Below are 19,713 nucleotides of genomic sequence, written 5' to 3' on the forward strand. Positions count from 1 at the left end.
TCTTCAGAGGGGGGAGTGGGCATGGATTTGATCAAAACACCTTATATACATGTATGAAATTCTCAATGAAGTTTTTTTAGAAAAAAAAATCAGACATTCGAAGAAGGCACAGAAAACCAACCTTAAGTAACTGGCCATCTCCAGTCCCCAAGAATAAAACAGTCCTGTTCATTACCACGGTGCCATAAACGGATGTCAGGTCGGAATGGATCAACGTAGACGATGCGATTGGCTGGACTCGTTCAGGTTGATCCCCTTCTTTCTGAACATGCACACAAATGCACAAATAAGAAAAAAGATAATTTTTAATGGTAATACTTCTCATCATGCTGATAAAACATCACTCATGACCTCTCAGGACAGTTTGTACTTCTGGACCTCAGATGTAGCCTCTTCAACAAGACCCCAGGAACAGCTCAGTAACTTCCTCTGCCAACCCACCATGCTTGCCCAACTCATAGAAAGTGACATGTTTGCTATGTATTCACATGTATTGATTGCCAGCAGTGAGCTGGCCATCCATTTAACACTTCCCCCCAGCTGATAGATGAAACCGAGTTCCACTTTATTGCCAGGAGAAAGCCCACTTCTGAACCGGGAGGAAGACACTCTTACCCTTGGCTATTTGCAGGATCCTGCTGTGATTCATTTTAGCTAGGTTTCTATGACAGTAAATACAAACATTTCCCAAAATGTGATTCAGACAATCCTAGCATGGCAGAGAGGAGGGTTTCTGGATTGACAAGAAAAGTGTTATGTGACATCCAAGGACCAAGTAACTAAAGCAGAGGGCAGAGAGCAGAGGGTGGATAGAATTATGGAAGGTGGTAAGGCACAGTGACCCAGCTAAAGAGGAACGAAGTAGGACTGGACCCTGAGCTGATGCTGTTAAAGAGGAAGTGAAAAGCACAAACTCTCAACCTAAACGCATTTCAATGGTCTGAGGCTTTCAGCACATGCAATCACATGCTTGCTCCTGATCATTAAATAAAGCCCCTCTTTAAACCCGGAGGAGAGGGAGTGCAGACCAAAAAATGTCTTATCGTTTTGTTTAAAAGGTATGAAGGGCCCCATGCTGCTTCCTGCCTCCAACGACAGGAAGCTGAGTTTGTTATACAAATCTCTGGAAGATAGGAAGCTAAGAGAGAACCGTTGCAGGCTGTGGGGACTGAACACAGTGTGATAGCATACTTTATCTGCCAGAGTCCGGTTCCCAACTGTACTATGGTTTTCAAAGGCACATTTAAGTTTCAGTCAGTGGAAAACTGGCAAATTTCAGTGAGCATCACAGGAATTTCTGAAATGGCCCGATTTGGGAAGCAGGGAGGTGGGCAGGGGGAGCCCAAGACTTATTAACTTCATTATATTATTGCCAACAGTGTTTATGTCTTTCAATTTATGTCTTACTAAATATTCATTGTTTTTAAACCCACCAAATTTCATTAACATCTAAACTAAATGGATTTGTGGACTAAATTGATTTCTGAAGACTTTAAAGTACCATCAATATTTCTTGTGGAAGTTATTCTGTGGAAAAAAAGATCAACTATCAAAGATTCCTCCAATGCCTTGATCACTTTTCAAGGAAGAGATGTCATAACCTCAGAGAACAATTCATTTGCATAAAGTGTTCTATAGTGAACTCCCTTAAAGAGTTTTAAAAAGCCCATTAGAGATTTGTTTTCCCTATGAGAAGACAATGTTTCTTATGCTATCAAGGAAGATGAGGAGCTGTCCTGTTCAAATTAAAGTTAAGGAAAAACATCTCTTTGGGTCTGAGGACTGGAACACTAGACCACTGTTTAGATAAGGAAGCCTTGTGATTTTATGAACAGAAGAAAAGTCTGCTGACCTTTAAATTGAAAAAGAAAATCACATACATATCACATATCTTGCCTTAAAATAAAAGCAGAACCATTCAAATGTAAGATCAGATGACCATGCCTATCATTTTTATTAAATATTTGAGCATCACAGAGAGGCTAAATCAGGGAACTGGGCATCATTTCTGGGCTTCTAGAACGTTTTAACACTATCTTTGACTAGATGACTCCTTGTCATCTTACAACACAGAAAGAGTAATGACAGTGGGTTATAGATTATCCACAAGGATCAGATAAGATTATATTGTTTCAGGTCTGTCTGGTGTACAGTAGGTGCTAAATAATTATTTCAGTTAGCCAAGAACAATGATGACATGGATGGCCTTAGCTGAGGCTGGGTGAGATACCTTGTTTGCCAAAGATCAGCTCCAAATCATAGAAGCAGTTCAAAACCTGCAAGGGAACAAGGAGAAAATTGTCCCCAAATTACCATCTCCTGTGCTCTAGCATCCTCCCTTGACTTCTGACTGCTCCTCAGACAATATAGTTTTCCAAACTAAGCCCTAGGCCAACAGCAACTTAAGTAGCATAGCCATTCAATCAAGTGTTGTCCCACTTGAGAGACTGGTGGGATGGAACAAACCACCAGGGACTAGTCTGCCTGTGAGTTTGTTTCTCACTCACTGGGTGACCTGGGCAACTTATTTAGCCCATGTGGGAGTTGGCTTTCTCAGCTGTCTGCTAAGGCCAACGTGCCTGACTGGTAGGCTAGTTATGAGATGGTAGTAAGTGTGTTAGCAATAATGCCACCTAACATATTATTCACGGTGTGCTATTTGGCATGTATTTGATCCTCTTACCTGATGGGAGCAGTATAGGGTAGTAAGCCTGACACCTGGGTTTAAGTCCAGGCCCTGTTATTTTCTAGCTAAGTAAATTCTGAGCACATCATTTCATCCTCTATACCATAGGAGGGTTGATAATAACTTTCCTTCCAAACACTTGTTTTGAGGACTGAGTCAGTTAGCATACAAACCTCAGCAGAGCATAGTAAAAGTGTCTGACACACAGTAACACATAGGTAACCCATGCTTGCTATCACTACCCTATTTAAAAATGTAAACGGTTGCTATCACACCCAAGGAGTTGTTCCTACCTTTGTGGCCAAAAGACCTTAAGTTTCCTTTAGATGGCAGTTACTCATGCCTGGTGGGAATCATGATCAGTCCAAGAAAAGGGCAACATACATATGTTCCATTGCCAGATACTTGCCCTCTCCCACCTCAAAGAGTTAAGTATCCATGGGTCCCAGTTCTAGTCAAGAGGCATACTGGAAGGGCTCTGGGAATAAGTTTTCTTACTGATAAGAGAAGGCCCTTTAAGCGAACCCATTGCCTCTTCTTCCCTTCCTCTCTTGGAATATAGTTATATGAGGTCATCATGTGCAGACTGGTGGCAGACATTTTGCTTCCATGAAATCCAAGATGGAGGATGAAAAACAGCATGCTAAGATTAGTGCAAGAGAAAGGTAAGAAATGCTAGGTTCTTGAGGACACTTTTTTTTTTTTTTTTTTTTTTACTAAGTTAACAATAGCTGTCATGAGTTAAGCCACTGTTGATTGGTTTTTGTGTAGCTTGGAACAAAAAAAAATGAGTCACTGCTTAAGAAATAAGAATGATAACTAGTTGAATCAGGCACTGGACCAGCTGGGAGGCCCTAGGCACTGGACCAGCTGGGAGGCCCTAGCCATAGACAGGACTTTGTAGTCAATTATGAGCCTGGAAAAAAATAGGAAAGAGGAGGCTTGGACCTCTAGGAAACTCTAGGGGCTGCTCTGGCTGAATGGAAATGGATTCTTTTGTGCTGGAAACACACAGAAATGGACAGGTCCCTGTGAATGGAAAAAAGGGAGCCCTCTGAATGCCTTTCTTATGCTCATTTCAGCAAATGAAAACAAAAGAAAGACAGGCTCCAGAGAAACCTCCTCACAAAGTGAAGTTAATACCTAGGGAGCCAAGCAAGGTGGGGAAATTGTGCTAGTGGCCCCCTGTGTCCAGAAATTATTCTTACTCTTTCCACCCCCCTGGCCTATTTTCTATCTTGCCCTTCTCTCCCCTTAGGGCATAATCACTAATGTTGCTCTCAGCCTATTCTGTCTAGTTTATTATGTGTAATTTATTTCTGAATCCCAGCCTCTGCTTGTTCGTCTGTGTGTAACAAGGTTAATGCCTTGTAATGATGCTTTTGCCAGTTCTGCCTTTCATGACAAAATCCAATCTTGATTTAGCTCTAAACCTTGTCTCCCCTTTGGGCTTTCTCAGTTCCCGCCGAGGTGTCATTCTCCTTCTCCTTCCTGCCAGGCCTAACCATAACGACACGCCTACACTTTAGCCTCACTAAGAGGAAACTCCTCTGTTGGAGGAAAAAGGGCCCTTGTCTCAAATGATGTTTAGATTTTAAGAGCGACAGTTTTGAGTCCAACATATCAAACTGAGATCAAGCTATGGAGGAGGGGCACATGGCAATATTCATGTGTACATGTGTGTGCTTGTGTGTGCATGTGTATAGGCCCTCACATACACAGGTGGTAGTGGCCATATCATGAGGCAAACATTCACCCTTCTTTATAGCTACTTTGTACTATTTTTCAGGGACAATAAACACTGCAGTTGTGCCCCACACATTGTATACCATAAAACCCCAGGGGGCACCAATCATGATTTCCAGGGTGTGAAAGGCAAGTCTTGGCATTGAGCAACACCTTAGGCCTGACTGCCATACCATGTGACTGATAGTGCCATTTGGGGAGGTTTAGGCCAGGTGTTTGGGGCTAGGTGCAAAGTTGGGTCTCCAGTGTTGGGGGCCAAGTGAGAATCAAGCCTCTCACCTAACCCATGTTAAAAGGACTCTTGAATGTTTGTTTTTTTCCTTATGTAATGAAGGTAGATGCCAGCTGGCACTTACTAATTTCTCACACACTGCTAAAATGTCCCTTTTCGGTTTGGTGTTCTGTTCCCATGAGTTACATTTGTTTTCAAGCAGTGTCTCCATCATTTGCTCTCTATGACTCACCAGGGACACACTTGCCATTATGAAACTTCAGTGACCACTTTGTACAATGAACACAGTCCTACCTCATGCTCTGCCTAGCAGCAGCACTGCTGCTTGAGGCCCAAATGACACCATGTGAATGACAATAATTAGAAAATTATCTTTACCAAGCTAAAGAAATAGAAAGAATGACTATTCACCCAAGTTGGAGCGGGACTTTACTAGCCATTCAGGCCCTGTCACCTCCCCTATTGATCTAGAGTATACTGTATCATTGGGCTCTGACCAAGTTTACGGCATCTCTGGGACCATCTGAAGGAAAAATTTAAATGGGAAATTTAGAAACAAAGGAGGAGTCCAGGAAGTATGCAGTAAGGAGGGAAGCTGGGGGCAGAGCTGTGTGGCAGTTCACCTGGTATGTAGCGTACCTTCTGGGCACACTCAAAAGATTCCTGCTATCACAACCTCCCTTTCCACCTCTGCCCTATGTTCTGCATCTCCCACTGCTGAAATCTATGCCCCAACTTTCTTCCTTCCTGCTTTATATCCATCCCATTTTAGTCTCCTTCCCTCTGTCCCTCCAGCTAATTTCAGCCAAATACTTTTGAAAAGACAGCCTAAATCATTCATAAAAAGCTATGAACAGAGACTACTGTGACCAGCAGATAATTATCTCAGTTTCTTAAATTGAAGGTGACTTACTTCACGAACATTTGTCCATAAGGAAGCTACCGATGTTCTAGCTGGGATACTTTTTCATCATCAGGGATGTCCCATGAGATTTGAGACTTATTAGCATCCTGGTCCCCTGTCCACAAGATGCCAGAAGTTGCCCTACATTCTGAATACTGCCAAGTCCCCTCTTACACCTTTTCAAATACATCTAATTTCATCATGCTATAGTGAAAGCTACCAGAATCCATGACGAGGCTTCAGCATTGCTGAAAATGTCCCGACTTTTCTTTCTTGCCAGCATGTTGTTCCTCTGTACTCTTCCTTATAGTGAACCATACCACCAATCATCTCCAGGTGCTCTATTCCCATCATTCCCCCAGCCAGTTTCCCAACAATCTTGAATCTATTACCTTCATCTCCACGGGCTCAACCCAGATCAGGCCTCCAGCGGCTCCCTCTTGATTTACTGGTCTCTCCCTTATAACCACAATCTGCTTTTCAGCAGTCAAGGTGACCTTTAAGTCAAGCGGTTTCCCACTGTAGTTAGATTTACATACCTATGACCTCTGAGATCCCCAAGCTGGTCCCTGTCTGCTTCAGACTCATTCCTTACCACTCCTCCTTCTGCTGCTTCGTTCGCACAGTGCTTTTCTTTCAGCTATACCTTACCACCTTTCTACTCCAGGACCTTTCCACATACTATTTCTGCATCTTCCTCTTCCATTCCTCATGAACCAGTTCTTTATTTTAATGTGTATGAGTGTACTGCCTGCATGTATATAAGGGCACCTGTGTCATACAATGCCTGAGGAGATCAGCGAGGGAACTGGAGTTACAGGTGATTATTAGCCGTCATGTGGGTGCGGGAAACCAAACCCGGTTCCTCTGCAAGAATAGCCAAGTGCTCTTAACCTGAGTCATCTCTCTAGCCCCTCTGGACTGGTTCTTTTTAATATTTTACATTTTAAGTTAATTTTTCACCAACACAGAAATACAGCTCTCCCCAGTCCCACCCCAGTTGTTATTCTGAATCATAACATTCAACTTAGTTGCTTCAGAATACCTATAATTGTTTTTTAATTTGTATTTATTGTCTGTCTCCCAATAGACTCTAAGCTCTGCAACAGTTTGCCTTGTTGTACTGTTTGAAAGTGGTATCTACCTACCTCACCATTCAGCTCACGGTAAGTTGTCAATAAGTGTTTATTGAATGAATAAATAAGTATATGATCAATGTTTGAATACTTTCAATCAATATCTCATTAGGCAACTATGGAACATTGCTAAGTAGACCTAATCTTTATAGAGTTATTCAACGGAGCTAAGATTTGTCCCTTGTAAATAGCAGGTTTTGCTTCTGCCTTGGGGAGCAATAGTAAACCATTCCACACCTTCTGCCACCATGTACTTGGCCTTTTCTGAATTTCGTATCACAGTTCATCAATAACTTGCAAGAGTTTCTGGATCTATCATCTTCTTAATCTATAGACAACCTACTGATTAAGTGTATTACTAATTAAGATGTGTTTCTAAAACTGGATGTAATGGTGCACACCTATATTCCCAGTACTCAGGAGACTAAGGCAAAAGCATCATGAATTTGAGGCAAGCTTGGGCTATATAACAAGTTTTAAGCTAGCCTATAGCCTTGGGCAATATAGAAACATTTGTCAAACAACAACAAACAGCAACACAAACATGCAAATAAGAAGTAAACAAAGTATTCAACATGTGCTCTAGCAAAGTAAAGAACAAGACTGCTCTTTCCTATAATTAGAATAACATAATTAAGGTCTAAGGATATTGCTCAGTGAGTAAAGGCACTTATGGCCAAGCCTGACGATCTGGGTTTGATCCCCAGGACCCACATAGTAGAAGAAAACTGATTCCTGAACATTGCCATCTGACCTCCAGATGTGCACACTGTCATGCACATGCATACAATAAATAAATAAATAAATGTAATGAAAAACTCATTGTGTATTAGAGTGTGAGATATAATTTTAAAAGAACAATATAATTTTATGCACAACAGCTTAGAATTGTTTCAATTCAAAATAAGTTACTGATGAAGCAGGGAGTAGAAAAAATAAGAGATTTCAGATAGAAACTAGGTGGGTTCAAGTTCAAGCTCTATGACTTATGCATTGTGAGGTTTTAGATAATAATTTCTTCTCTTGGCATTTTCTTCATCCATCCATCCACCTATCCACCCATCATTCATCCATCATCTATCCGTCTATCCAACCATCATTCATCCATCCACCATCTAGCCATCCATCCATCATCTAGCCATCCATTCATCTATCTGCCTATCCACCCATCATGCAGCCAGCCAGCCATCTACCATCTACCCATCCATTATCCACGCATCCTCCATCCATCTATTCATCCATTCATTATCTATGGAACACTTGCTGTTGGCTAAATGTTAGATCTATAAAATACAGACAGGTGTAATCCCATAGTCAAAATAAGCCAATCAAATGAGCTTCGAAGCAAAAAGAAACACTTTACATTTTATGCCATGGTTTCTGAAACTTAAATTAATGGTTAGAGTGGGGGCTCCCCACTTTATATTCTCAGTTCAGGGGCAGAATTCAGAAAATCAAAGAAACAGGATGGGGGGGTGGAGTACATCTTTATTTTAGCAAGCTCTAACTGAAACTTAGTGTTTCCTTTAATTTTAGATTCAGTCCACAGTAGTATTAAATGATCCCATGACTCTGTCACCAAAAGAAATCAGATATTTTCATAGCATTTTATAGTTGCTGCAGATATCTCAAAATATCATTTAAGCTCATCTCTACTTTGAAATTATGGTAGTTACTGCTGTTAGATTTTGCTGTTGAATGTGTTAAGATATATTACTATACAATGATATATTTGTATAGCAATATAATTGGTTTATTTCACAGCCCAGTGTTTATTTTATGCACTAAAAATATGATGAGAAGGGAGCTACAGGCTTCATCAGAGGCCCATAACACATGACTCCCATAGGGTTAAAAAAAAGAGAGAAATAGTGCAGAGAATGGGAGCCTGACCCGAGGCGACACTCACAGCTACAGCTGCTCAGGCTCCCTCCCTCCTATTGCCTCAGAGAAACAAGGGTCAGCACTTGGAATCCAGTTCTTAAAAGGGGTCACTGGTGGAGAAAAGAGCCTCCAGAGGAGACCAATGAGCAATGATGAGGAACAGCTGGTACATTAGATAACGGCGCTTCTTCAACCAGGTTGGTGGGGGGCGGGGGGGGAGGATGACAAGGAATCCCGCCTTACTGGGAAAGGGAGTCCCCCGGAAACTTCATTTCCTTGAGACTGCCTGGCTTTTACTCTTCCTATAAATACAGCTTCAGCACCAACATGGCTTGGAAGCTCTTATCTCAATCTGCTATTATCACTGTCTTTTCCATTAGATGAAGAGAGCCTTCTTCACAGTTCTATAATCATTTGCTGAGGGTTCAACTCACTGGGTAACGGGTAGCCTCCTGGATGCCTGGAAACGAGGTTGAGCTGGCCTGGCCCCATCCCTTGCTGTGGTTTCATGTGTGAGAAGCAGAGTTCCCATATTCACATGGTAATGGTATTTGAAGGTGGGACCCTGGCTTAGATGAGGTCATGGAGTAGGGCCCCTACCATGGCATTTGCACGTTTAGTCTATCTTACCACATTATGCCCTCCATGTTAAGATGCAGCAAGAGGGCCCTCTCCAGATGCCAATACCATGCTGTTGGACTTCCCAGCCTTCAGAATTCTGATTCAAATAAACTTCTAAGTGTTCTTTTTTAAAATTAACTTTTATTTTCTTATGTGTGTGAGTGTTTTGCCTTCATGTATGTAAACACATCCAAATTGTGCAGTGCCCCACAGAGGCCAGAATAGGGCATCAGATCCTCTGGAACTAGAGTTACAGACTGTTGTTAGCTGCCATGTGGGTGCTGGGAACTAAACCCAGGTCCTCTTGAAGAGCAGCCAGTGCTCTTAACTGTTAAGCCATCTCTCTAGTCCAAACTTCTTTATAACCTGAACTAGGTATTTTGTTATAGCAAAAAAAAAAAAAAAAAAAAGCAGATTAAGATACCCATCAAGGCACACACAGTCCTGTCAGGGTCATGTAGGCCAAACACAGTGCCTGACACAACCCAAGCCTTAGACAGCAGACCCCACTTCCTAAATCTATTGCCAAGTTCCTCTTTCCTAGGTCTTTCTGGGTATCTCAAAAGCATCTAAAGATCAACAGCAATTAAATTCATCTTCTAACAGGATGCCAACACTTCTCAATATGACATCTTAAGATGTTATCTCATTCCATCCCTCCTTTCCACATGCACTGCCACACCTCAGTTCAGGTCCTCATTATCTCTCAGTTGGATTATGGCAATAAACAAGAATCCATTTGTGTCCCTCTTTGCTACCACTCTTGACCAAGGCAACATTATTTCTTGCCCCCAAGTTCTACAAGAGCCTCCTGAAGCTTCCCTGCATCTACTGGGCCAGTCTCTCAGCCATTCCCCACAGGGCAGTCATGATTTAGGAATTCAAATTCAATCATTTCACTTCCCTCCCAAGGTTCTCTCCTAGATTTTGAGCATAAAATCTATCTCCTCCCCACCTCACTACCTCCCATCCCCAGCCACACTTACCTTTTGCTCCTCACACTGATGGAGTGCTTTTCCCATGAGCGGTTGTACTTCCTCTCCATTTGTAAGGAAAGCACATTCTCAGCTCTCCATGGGGGGCACGCACAACAAATCTTGCTCTTCTTAGAGAAAACTTTCCCCAATGCACTCCTTAAAATAGCTGCTTTGTCACCTGCTTAGCTGTGGGTCTCTGGGTTTCCTCATCTGCAAACTAGGAGTACTAATATTTCTCACTTTGTAAAGTCACAGTGAGAATTAAACAGGCTAATACTGGAAAAGTGCCTAGAACAATGGTATATAGTAGATGCTTCTGCACATTTAGCTATCATTTTAATATGAAAATAACCCTAAATGTTTATTGTCTTCCCCGTTTACTGCTGATAGAGTATTTTCACACATTGCTGGGCCCAGAATAGAAATTCAAGAAATTACTGATTTGAACCAATGGCTGTCCCCTTCTAATAGGTTGTTTTTCCTCTAGTCTTACCCACTTTATCTTCTATGATCTTTCTAGAACACACTTGGAGTGGGTATGTTTCTAAATCTGCTGATGGCCCCCTGCAGCCTTAGCCTAGCCTTTCCCATCCCCACTCAGCAGAAACTCCTTTGAGATGACTCAGGGACAAGCAGGGCTAACGCTGGCAGACTGCAGGGTCTGGGGACCTTTTTACCTGCTTCACCCCTTCTCTGCCTTTGCCAATGTTCTTACTCAGAGCAGCACATCAATGGGGATCTGCTGTTCATTTGAACATATGGAGGTTCTGGGCAAGTGTTTATCTTAAAAACAAGGTTTGGAAAGTCTGGAAGTGACCAGCCATCAGGATAAATCTACCCACCTTTGCCTGTCTCATTAAGCCCTTCGCCATCTGGCCCTGCACACTCATTTCTGGACACTCCCCAGCCAGGGTGAGTGGCCTGTGGCTCACGGACTCACTCAACATCCCATTTGCGCACAAGCTGGCTGCTCTGCAGAAGTCTCTTCCTGCCTTCCTCACTCAGCATCATGCCACAGCTCAAGCGTCAGTGCCACGGCTCCTGGAGCTTTCCCAGTCTTCCTGCGCTGAGGGTGACACTGTTTCTTGGGGCCTCCAAACCTCTTTCTGTTACATCCCTTCCACTGTGAGTACCAGACTGCATGGAGAAGGCTTGCTTTCCTTTCCCTCTTCCCAGGAGAGTAGCAGTTGGCAGGCTACCACCTGTGGGCCACATCTGGCTTCCTGCCTGTGTTTTGAATGGCCCATGAGCTAAGAATAGTTTTTTCATTTTTACATGGTTTGAAAAAAAATTTTTAAAGAAAGAATAATCCATGGCAAATAAAAATTAGAAGGAATTCAAGTTTCAGCATCCATAAAATTTTATTGAAACATAGCTCTATGGGTTCATTTATGTACCATCTATGGTTGCATTCACAGGACAGTGTAAGGTGAGCAACTGTGACAAGAGATTGTGAGTAGTTTCAAAGCCAAAATATTGATGATCTGACTCTTCACACAAAAGTTTGTTGGGATAGGAATGGGGTCAGATTTCCTGATAATTCACTTCTCTGAAGGAAACAGTATATACAATGATTAAGTAGACAAATTGATATGAAAATCAGTTATAGTAACTGAATTGCAGGTCATAGGTGTATTTATTTTGTGAACATATAAAAATTAGTATTTCACCAAGAAAGAATATTATAACTAAGAAAAACTGTGAGTATATTAAAAAACCAAAACAAGGTTGGGTGTGGTGGTACATGCCTTTAATCTCAGCACTCAGGAGGCAGAGGCAGGTGGATCTCTGTGAGATAGAGGTTAGCCTGATCTACATAATGAGTTACAGGCCAGCTGGGCCTATAGGAAGACCCTGTCTCAAAAAAAAAAAAAAAAAAAAAAAAAAAAAAACCACAAAAATCCAATGTACCCAACACTATTTTTTATCTTCTCTGCTGAACAACTCACAGTAGTGCTGCGACTTCTCAGTCTTAATGTGCCTACACACATTGGAGGAAGGAATGGTCATCAGGAACCATTAAGGGAGGTAGAGATGACATTGTGCTATTGGAGTCAAGAGTTGGTCAGCGTGGCTTTCTCATCATTCTGTTCTGAGAGGCTCAACCCACAGGACTTTCTGGGGTCTATCTATCATGTGTTTGACTCCCTTCTGATTGAACCAAAACTTAGCACTTGTCCCAAGGTCAACAAATGCCTACACTGAACAAGCGTTCATGATCTGCTGTGAAAAGGTGACTTAGACCCAATTCTATCTATTTTCATGTAATCTGGACTAAATACTATAGAAAGATATTTACCAGTTAGTACTCAAGAAGGTGAAGGGCTATTAAGATGTCAACTTGGGCTGGCTGAGGCATATTCAGATGCAGGCAATGAAGGGCAGATATTTGAGGAAGCAGATGAGGTCACTTGGGAGCAGGATGGAGCTAGGCAGCCATGTAAAATTATGTTAACTATGACATCTTAGACTGAGCATCAATCATTTCCTGATGCACAGCTCCTTCAAGTTGCCTTCAATTCATGACCACCTGCTAACTCCACATCATGAAGCAGCATCCTGCTACTGTTACTGAGCACATGGTGGTAACAGTCAACACATACACAGCATTACACACACGACATATTAACTCATGAATCCAGACAATAACCCTGTGAAGCAAACAGTATTCCTGCTTATGGATGAAAAGCCAAGGCACTGAAAGGTTAAATAAACCATTTGCCCAAGTTTACACAGTTGGTAAATGGCAGCTTTGGTCCCTGTTGACCTGGCTCGAGGGACTGTGTATGTAACCATTACACAGCACTGTTTCTGCTGCTCTAATTCCTAGATTACAATGTAACTCTATATGTTTCTGTATAGGAAATCCCTTGTCCCCTTCCTTACTTGAGCTTACTCATACATAGCTTTGCAACCTACTGTACCTGAGTAGAATAGAAACTGGTGTCAGGATTGATACTGCAAAGAAAAAACCCTTAGAAAGAACATCTGGTGTGTGGAATTAGTTCTGGAACAGAAGATTCTAGAAATTTTCCCACAGCCTAGGATAAACAAATAAACTGTTATCATTCAAGGGGGGAAAGCTAGTTAAATTATCACCTACGGTTTTTTGAGATTCAGAGCACAGGCCCAAGAATGGTAAGGCTTTAAAAGTCTGTCTAGGCAATGCCTCAAGCAAACAGGAGTGAATGGGAGTAGCAGAATTAGGAGGTTACTTTTTTATGACATTTTGTGGTTAAGATGCAAGGGGGAAGATGGGACAGATCCCTGTCCCAGGAGACTCAGCTGGAATACAGTGAAATTCACTTTCTTTTATCTGAGCATGAATTCAAATCACCCTGAGGCCTTTTAAAAACACAGGTTGCTAGCCTTTCTTCCACCTACCTCCAGAGTCTCTGATTTAATGTCTTATGTGGGGGGACGGATGTCTAAGAATTTACATATCTTGCAAGTTCCTAGGTACTGCTGGTTTGCTGCTCCACACACCACACTTTAGGAACCACTAATCTATAATATAAAGCCGTTTTCCTGTAGAATTTGAAAAGTTTAACTGTGCACATTGTTAAATTAACCACAGAAATTCCAGTTGTGCAGGTTTCTATGGTCAAAGTGCCTCTCAGGTTGGCTGGCTGTTTCAATGAACAGGGATATCGGGGAAGAGGCAGAAGAGGAGAAAGGATGCCATATACCCTAGAACTTGAGGCAGAGGAGCTTTGAGCCATCAGCCATTAAGCAAAAGGTTTAAGGGAATATAAGGTGACCAGGAGCAGGAAAGAGCTGCAATCAAGTACAGAAAACAGTTATTTCTAACATGATCCTCTAAGATCATCATTTACTCATTCAACAGGTATTTCCTAATCTCTAACTACATACCAGATATTATACTAGGTACTGGGGGTTTAATGGAGAATATCACAAAGAGGTTATTTACAGGCCCAAATACAAAGAACAATACTGACAGTTGGTGGCTGGGAAACCACACCTGGCCCCAGACAGAACTTCAGGTGGTCACAGACATAAACTCAGGAACTCAGTTCACAACCATGGATTCTCTGTTTCACTGTATGTCCACAAGCATTTGGCCTTATAGCAGTTAAAGGAGACTTGGTTACTCCAGGTAGGATAGGATAAACATCAGAACCCACTGTCTGTGGGGACAAATTGTCCACAGCAGTGGTTAAAAGCTCAGGTCCTAGAACTAGACCACACAGGTTCTCAATCCTTTGCTATTTACCAACTGTGAGCCTAACTGAAATTCTCTGGGTTTCAATTTTCTCATCTATAATCATCATAATAACTACAGTCCTTGCCTCATATGGTGACTGAAAATCAACAGAAAATAAGGCATGTAAATTGCTTTGCACAAACCCTGGCCAAAATAACTACTCAGTAGATAGTAGCTATGATTGCTTTTTCCCTCTTTCTAAGTGGGTTCTATCATTATACTTGTCCCTGACTACACCCTTGCATGTCAGACGGGTGTATGAAGGTAAAATTCTAGTCTACAGATGACAAAATGGCTAGACAGACTCATAACAGATACTGGAGGGGGAATAAACATCACAGGAAAAGTATATCTTAAGGTCAGTAAGTTACATGGCTAAGGAGAACTGGAATATCACTTCTTACACAATAGCAACATGTGTCTTGGGCTGTTGCCAGTGGAGAGTATGTGAGCATTGTGAGGTTGTCTCCATGACAGCTAAATTATACCAGACTTTAGAATTATGTGAGTATGGAAAAAGGGGACATATCTGACTGCAGTGAGTGGAAAGAATCAGAAAAGCTGGCCCTATGTGCCAAACTATGAGAAAACACAATACCCTCTACAGATGGGTAACAGGGCTATGTTTAATCCACAAGCAACCCCAGGACCCAACTATGGTAGCCAAACAAATCTGGAACAGTTCATCTTCATAGACTCAAATGCAAACATTTTTCACACATTGGTGTGCCAGAGGTAGTTTAAGTTCAGAGAGCGAGGTTAAATTAACTTCATAAATTAATGCACATAATTAAAAAAACATTGTTATATTAATCTAAGCACAGGTAGATTATGGAACATAATGAAGAAAGTAAATCATATGAAGTTTTAAAGCACAACTCAAGATTGGAGGCAAATGTTACCTTCAGGGGGCACCCTCTACCCTCAGAGTTACATCTTAGCAGAAATTATTTCAAGGGAAAGTTCTACAAGCACCAGAATGACAGAAAAAATAAGAAGTAGACACCGAGAGACCTGGGATTAAACTGAAGTCTTTGGTTCTCAGTTCGTTTTCTTGAGCAAGTTACTTCACTGATTGTGGCTTCTTCATCTGGAAAATGGGATGCTTCTGACAGAACCAACCAACCAGACTTGATGAGAGACTCCGAAATGCTACAAGAGGAAGTGCTATTCAGGGGCCTTAGAGATGTGCAGAGATGTGCCTTCATAGTGCCCTTGGGAGCTGCACTTAATGTGCTATCACTGTGAAAGTATATTGAAAGTCAGTGGCAAGGCAGAGCAAGAAAAAGCCCAGTGTGCAAACACTGAGTATGCACTCATTGCACAGAGAGCTCAGAAATTCATCCTCAGCAGGAAAAGTTCGGGGAGAATGAATAGGTGGGAGATAAGAGAACCCAGAGATGGGAAAACATAGCCCCACCAGTTCTGTCACTACCCATGGTTGATGGAAGGTGGGAAATACAGGTGCCAAGTAGAAAGAGAAGGGGAGAGCAAGCAAATCTAGCTGTTTGAGCTTTACAGCCTGTGGATCAATGGGGGTGGGGGGGGAAACCCAAAACAAAAAACCAAAACGCTGTCTGCTCAGAAGGAATCACTGTTGGCTGTTGCAATCACTGAGGCTCCCTCTACAGAGTGTTTCAGATCCCACTCCTGCTGTAGGCGCCTATAATTCAGCATGCCTTTCAAAACCACATCCAAGACCTGAAAATGAAATGCAATCCAATGACAACATTCTCCTGAGTGACAGCTGAGGCCGCACTGATCCCATGACCCCATTAAATGGGGTTGTAACCTGCTACTGTCCTTTCAATGGCAGAGTCAGTGGTACCCAGCACAGCTCACTGCTCACAAACTCTGGCATGGAACAACTATTTGTTGAATCAAGTATCTTATCTGCCTATTTAATTGGTTAGAAAATTGTCACTTTTTCAGTAAAACTACTACCTTTTTTTCATTCAAACGCCTCTTAAAATTCAAACCCATTGAAGGCTTTTCAATGCATACTAGCAGGAAGGAATTTACTTAAATGAAAAAAAAAAAAGCAAAACTCCCAGCTCCCACCTGTGCAGCCATGACAAGCTATTGTTTGAACGAGTGTATTTTTTAACTTGGATGACAAGATCAGGGGGTAGAGACCCCATCTTTCAGAACACACAGCTCTGAGCTCACTGGGCATTCTTGATAAATAACAGCAGCAAGAAACGCTGTGGAGGGACCCGTTTTTTAATTTATTTATTTTTCCCATTCCAGATTTTTGGCAGCATGTGTTTATCCCTTGCTTGATTTCCAAGGGGCAGCTTTCTCCCGGGAGCACCTGTGAAGATGGATAAACAGCTCCTCCTCTTCCGCTGCCCTTCCCCATCCCTGCATTAGTAGGAACACCTGATAGAGCCAAAACTCTGAGTGCATTCAGGATGCCCGCTGGGTTTGGAAGGAAACCGAGTCCTCCAGTACCCAATAGGTAGAAGCAGTCAAGAGAAATGTTTTGGCTCCACAGGACAACACAGCTGTCAGATGGCAAAGCTTGGACTTCCATGGTGATTACCAACTGTGGGCCTCAGAACTGTTTTGTCATTAACCCAGAGACCAAGTGTGCCTAAAGCTTGATTTAAGTAAAATTCTTTTGGGGGGGGTGTGCTTTCAAGTCTTTCAACAGAGAAGTAGAAGGCAGTGACTTGCCAAACTTCAGTCACTGGATTATAAAGACAGATATTACATATTAAGTTATATGCATACAGCAAGGCTAAGCCATTTTAGGGGGTAATGTGTGCTCTTTACATATTTTTTAATTATACTATTAATGAAATAAAGACATTTCTGTGCTTGTCCCAGCACTCTGCAGAGAGGCAGAGAAAGAATCAAGTGATCAGGAGTCTTCTTCTCCTTCCTGAATAATAGGACTAATATTTGGTAAGATGTGTTTTGCAAAGAAAGGGATGGGCGATGTCTTTCTACCCACATATTAATATACCCTAGAGCCAATGTTTCCAGTACCTTGGTATACAATAAATGCACACATGCAACATGTTCTCTAAGCGAGACTTGCCCTCTTTCTCTTTTGACTCATTTTATATCAATACAATGGCAACACCTGTAGCGGTTAATTTCTGCTCTTTGAATTCTGTCCAGCGATAAAGGAGACTCTCAGCAGGCTCCCCTCTCAGGAGCCATATGTGGACTTACTGTCAGCAGCCTTGGGAGAGCAACGGCCTCTGCAGAAGTGCACAATGCCGCCATAATCCCCATTAACTGCACCCTCTTGAACTGCCGCTTTATTTTCCAGTCAAAGAACTGCCAGTCTCAAGATTCAAGCAGTGGCTGCCCTCGAGGCCCTGGGGAAACCTGTGCCTTTTGCCTGATCCAGGCACAGCCCAAGGGTGGTGCCAGTGAGCCCCACCATCTAGTGTGGGAATCTAGAGCCTAGAAACTGCCTGGAGCACCCCAACACTTTCCCTTGCTCTTCCCTTCAGGGCGAGGCTTTGTACCCACAAACTGGTACAAACTGCCTTCCGCCTCCCTACGTCTCTCCCTCCCCTAGGTAGAGACCACGGCCACTCTCAGCTAGCCACAGCCCCGCCCCCTCGCAGTGGGTCACACTGGGCGTTCTGCGAGCGGCTTTTGCAGGCTACCATTTATTTACCGGTGGGGAGTAGGTCACCAAACTCTTCAGACCACACGACATGGACTGCGGGCGGCTTACCTCGGGTGGGGGCACAAAGGCCGGGGTGTGGCAGCAAGCCCTTTAGGTCCAATGGCTTTTCAAAGAGGCCACTGTGTTGGGTAACTGTGTTGGTCAAGAGGGTCAAGTCCACTTGCCTACTTGAAACTCCAGAAAGGCGATGATGAGTCTGGAGTAGCAGTTAGGGGTAGAGGGCGGAGGGGAGACTTGACCCCAGACTAGCGCCTTTATTTGGTTCCGAAGGATGGTACTTAGAGGCAGCCACTGGAGTTTTGAGTCTCCCTCCAACCCCGCCTACCGCCCTTTTTACACTCTCCCTTTGGGGACCTCAGGCTGTGCTTTTTAGAGAGTAGCCCGTGGTCTCAGACCGCCACTAGAGATGTGAACCTGAGACTTGGTAAATGTCACCCACTTCTCCCCCTGTCTCCCCCACCCCACACACCCCGCTCTGCCTGGGCCCCGGCGACTCCCCAGCGACTGCGCTCCCCGCCGGGCCCCGGGGGCAGGACTTACGCAGTTGTGCTCGGTCGCCTGGAAGTCCCAGCTGCAGCTCTTGGCGCGCGCCTGGATCTCACTCATCCTGAACAGGCAAAGCGCAGTGGTAGCGGGCGAGCGCCTCTCCTGGCCCTCTCCGGTGGCCGCGCTGAACACGCCGGCCCAGACGTCCATGGCCTCCACCAGGCTGGAGGACAGCAGCAGGCGGCGGCCGTCGGGGTGGCCGTGGCCGCAGTCCAGGGCCGCCTGGCCCTGGAACAGCACCTCGGTGCTCTGCGCGATGCGCGCCATGCTGGGCCAGCCGGTGGCGGCGCCGCTCGTGTAGTTGTAGGGATAGTAGGGGAAGTAGACGCTGCCGTTCCATAGAAAGGCGTCCACGAAGTGCAGGCTGCCCGCACCCCCGCGCAGCTTAAGGCGGCCCAGCTCCTGCGTGGCCAGACTGCGCCCCTCGGTGTTCTTGAGCGCGATGGCCGTGTCGTGGTCAGATGCCGCGGGGTTGCAGCGGTTCGCTGTCTCAGGCTCCGGCAGCACGTAGGTGGCGGCTACCGCTAGGTACCAGCGGTCGGTGCCACCCGCGCGGTACACCACGCCAGCCGTCGAGCCCTGGGGGTGGCACGACACCACCTCCGTACCGTTGCGCAGGGAGCTGCGGCTCAGGTTGCCCAGGGGTCGCACCTCGCAGGCGCCCCGGTCGAAGGTCCAGCCGGTGAGCAGCAGCCCCTCGAGGCCGCCCGCCCCCTCGCGGTAGGGTAGCAGCAGCTTGCTGAAGCTGCTCCCGGGCCGGGGCCGCGCGGGGGGCGCCAACGAGACCGGCTCCGTGCAGTTGCCCGCTTGGTCCCGGTACAGGCGTGAGAGTCTGTGCTTCAGGCTGTAGTCCAGCTGGTCCAGGCAGCTGCCGCTCGCCACGAACACGCCGTCCGCCCGGCTGGCCGCGATGGCTCCGATGGCTTGCTCGGATCGCCACACCGGCTCGTCCGAGCCCCGGGCGGGCGCCGCAAGCGCCAGCAGATAGGCGATGAGGGGCAGCGGCGCGGCGGGGTACAGGGGGCGCGGCGCCTTCCTCTGGGAGACCTCCATGGGGCTCGGGGGGCCGCCCCCGGGCAGGGCGCGCGGCGGCGGCGACGGCGG

The 19,713-nt window shown here is 44.6% G+C and overlaps 1 protein-coding gene across 1 annotated transcript in view; it reads right to left on the bottom strand.

Annotated features, from left to right (window-relative positions):
- Positions 1-19,707, bottom strand: part of Plxnc1 (plexin C1) — a 162,803-nt gene extending 143,096 nt beyond the window's left edge. The window contains exons 1-2 of the mRNA XM_008832087.3: positions 18,604-19,707; positions 122-262 (exon numbers count right to left, since the gene is read on the bottom strand). Coding sequence (XP_008830309.1) covers positions 122-262; positions 18,604-19,662 — 1,200 coding nt within the window. The 5' untranslated portion in view covers positions 19,663-19,707. The remainder of the gene's footprint in view (positions 1-121; positions 263-18,603) is intronic.
- Positions 19,708-19,713: the final 6 nt, after the last annotated feature.

The sequence above is a fragment of the Nannospalax galili genome, unplaced genomic scaffold (genome assembly GCF_000622305.1).
Source record: "Nannospalax galili isolate Female #2095 unplaced genomic scaffold, S.galili_v1.0 scaffold734, whole genome shotgun sequence".
Lineage (NCBI taxonomy): Eukaryota > Metazoa > Chordata > Mammalia > Rodentia > Spalacidae > Nannospalax > Nannospalax galili.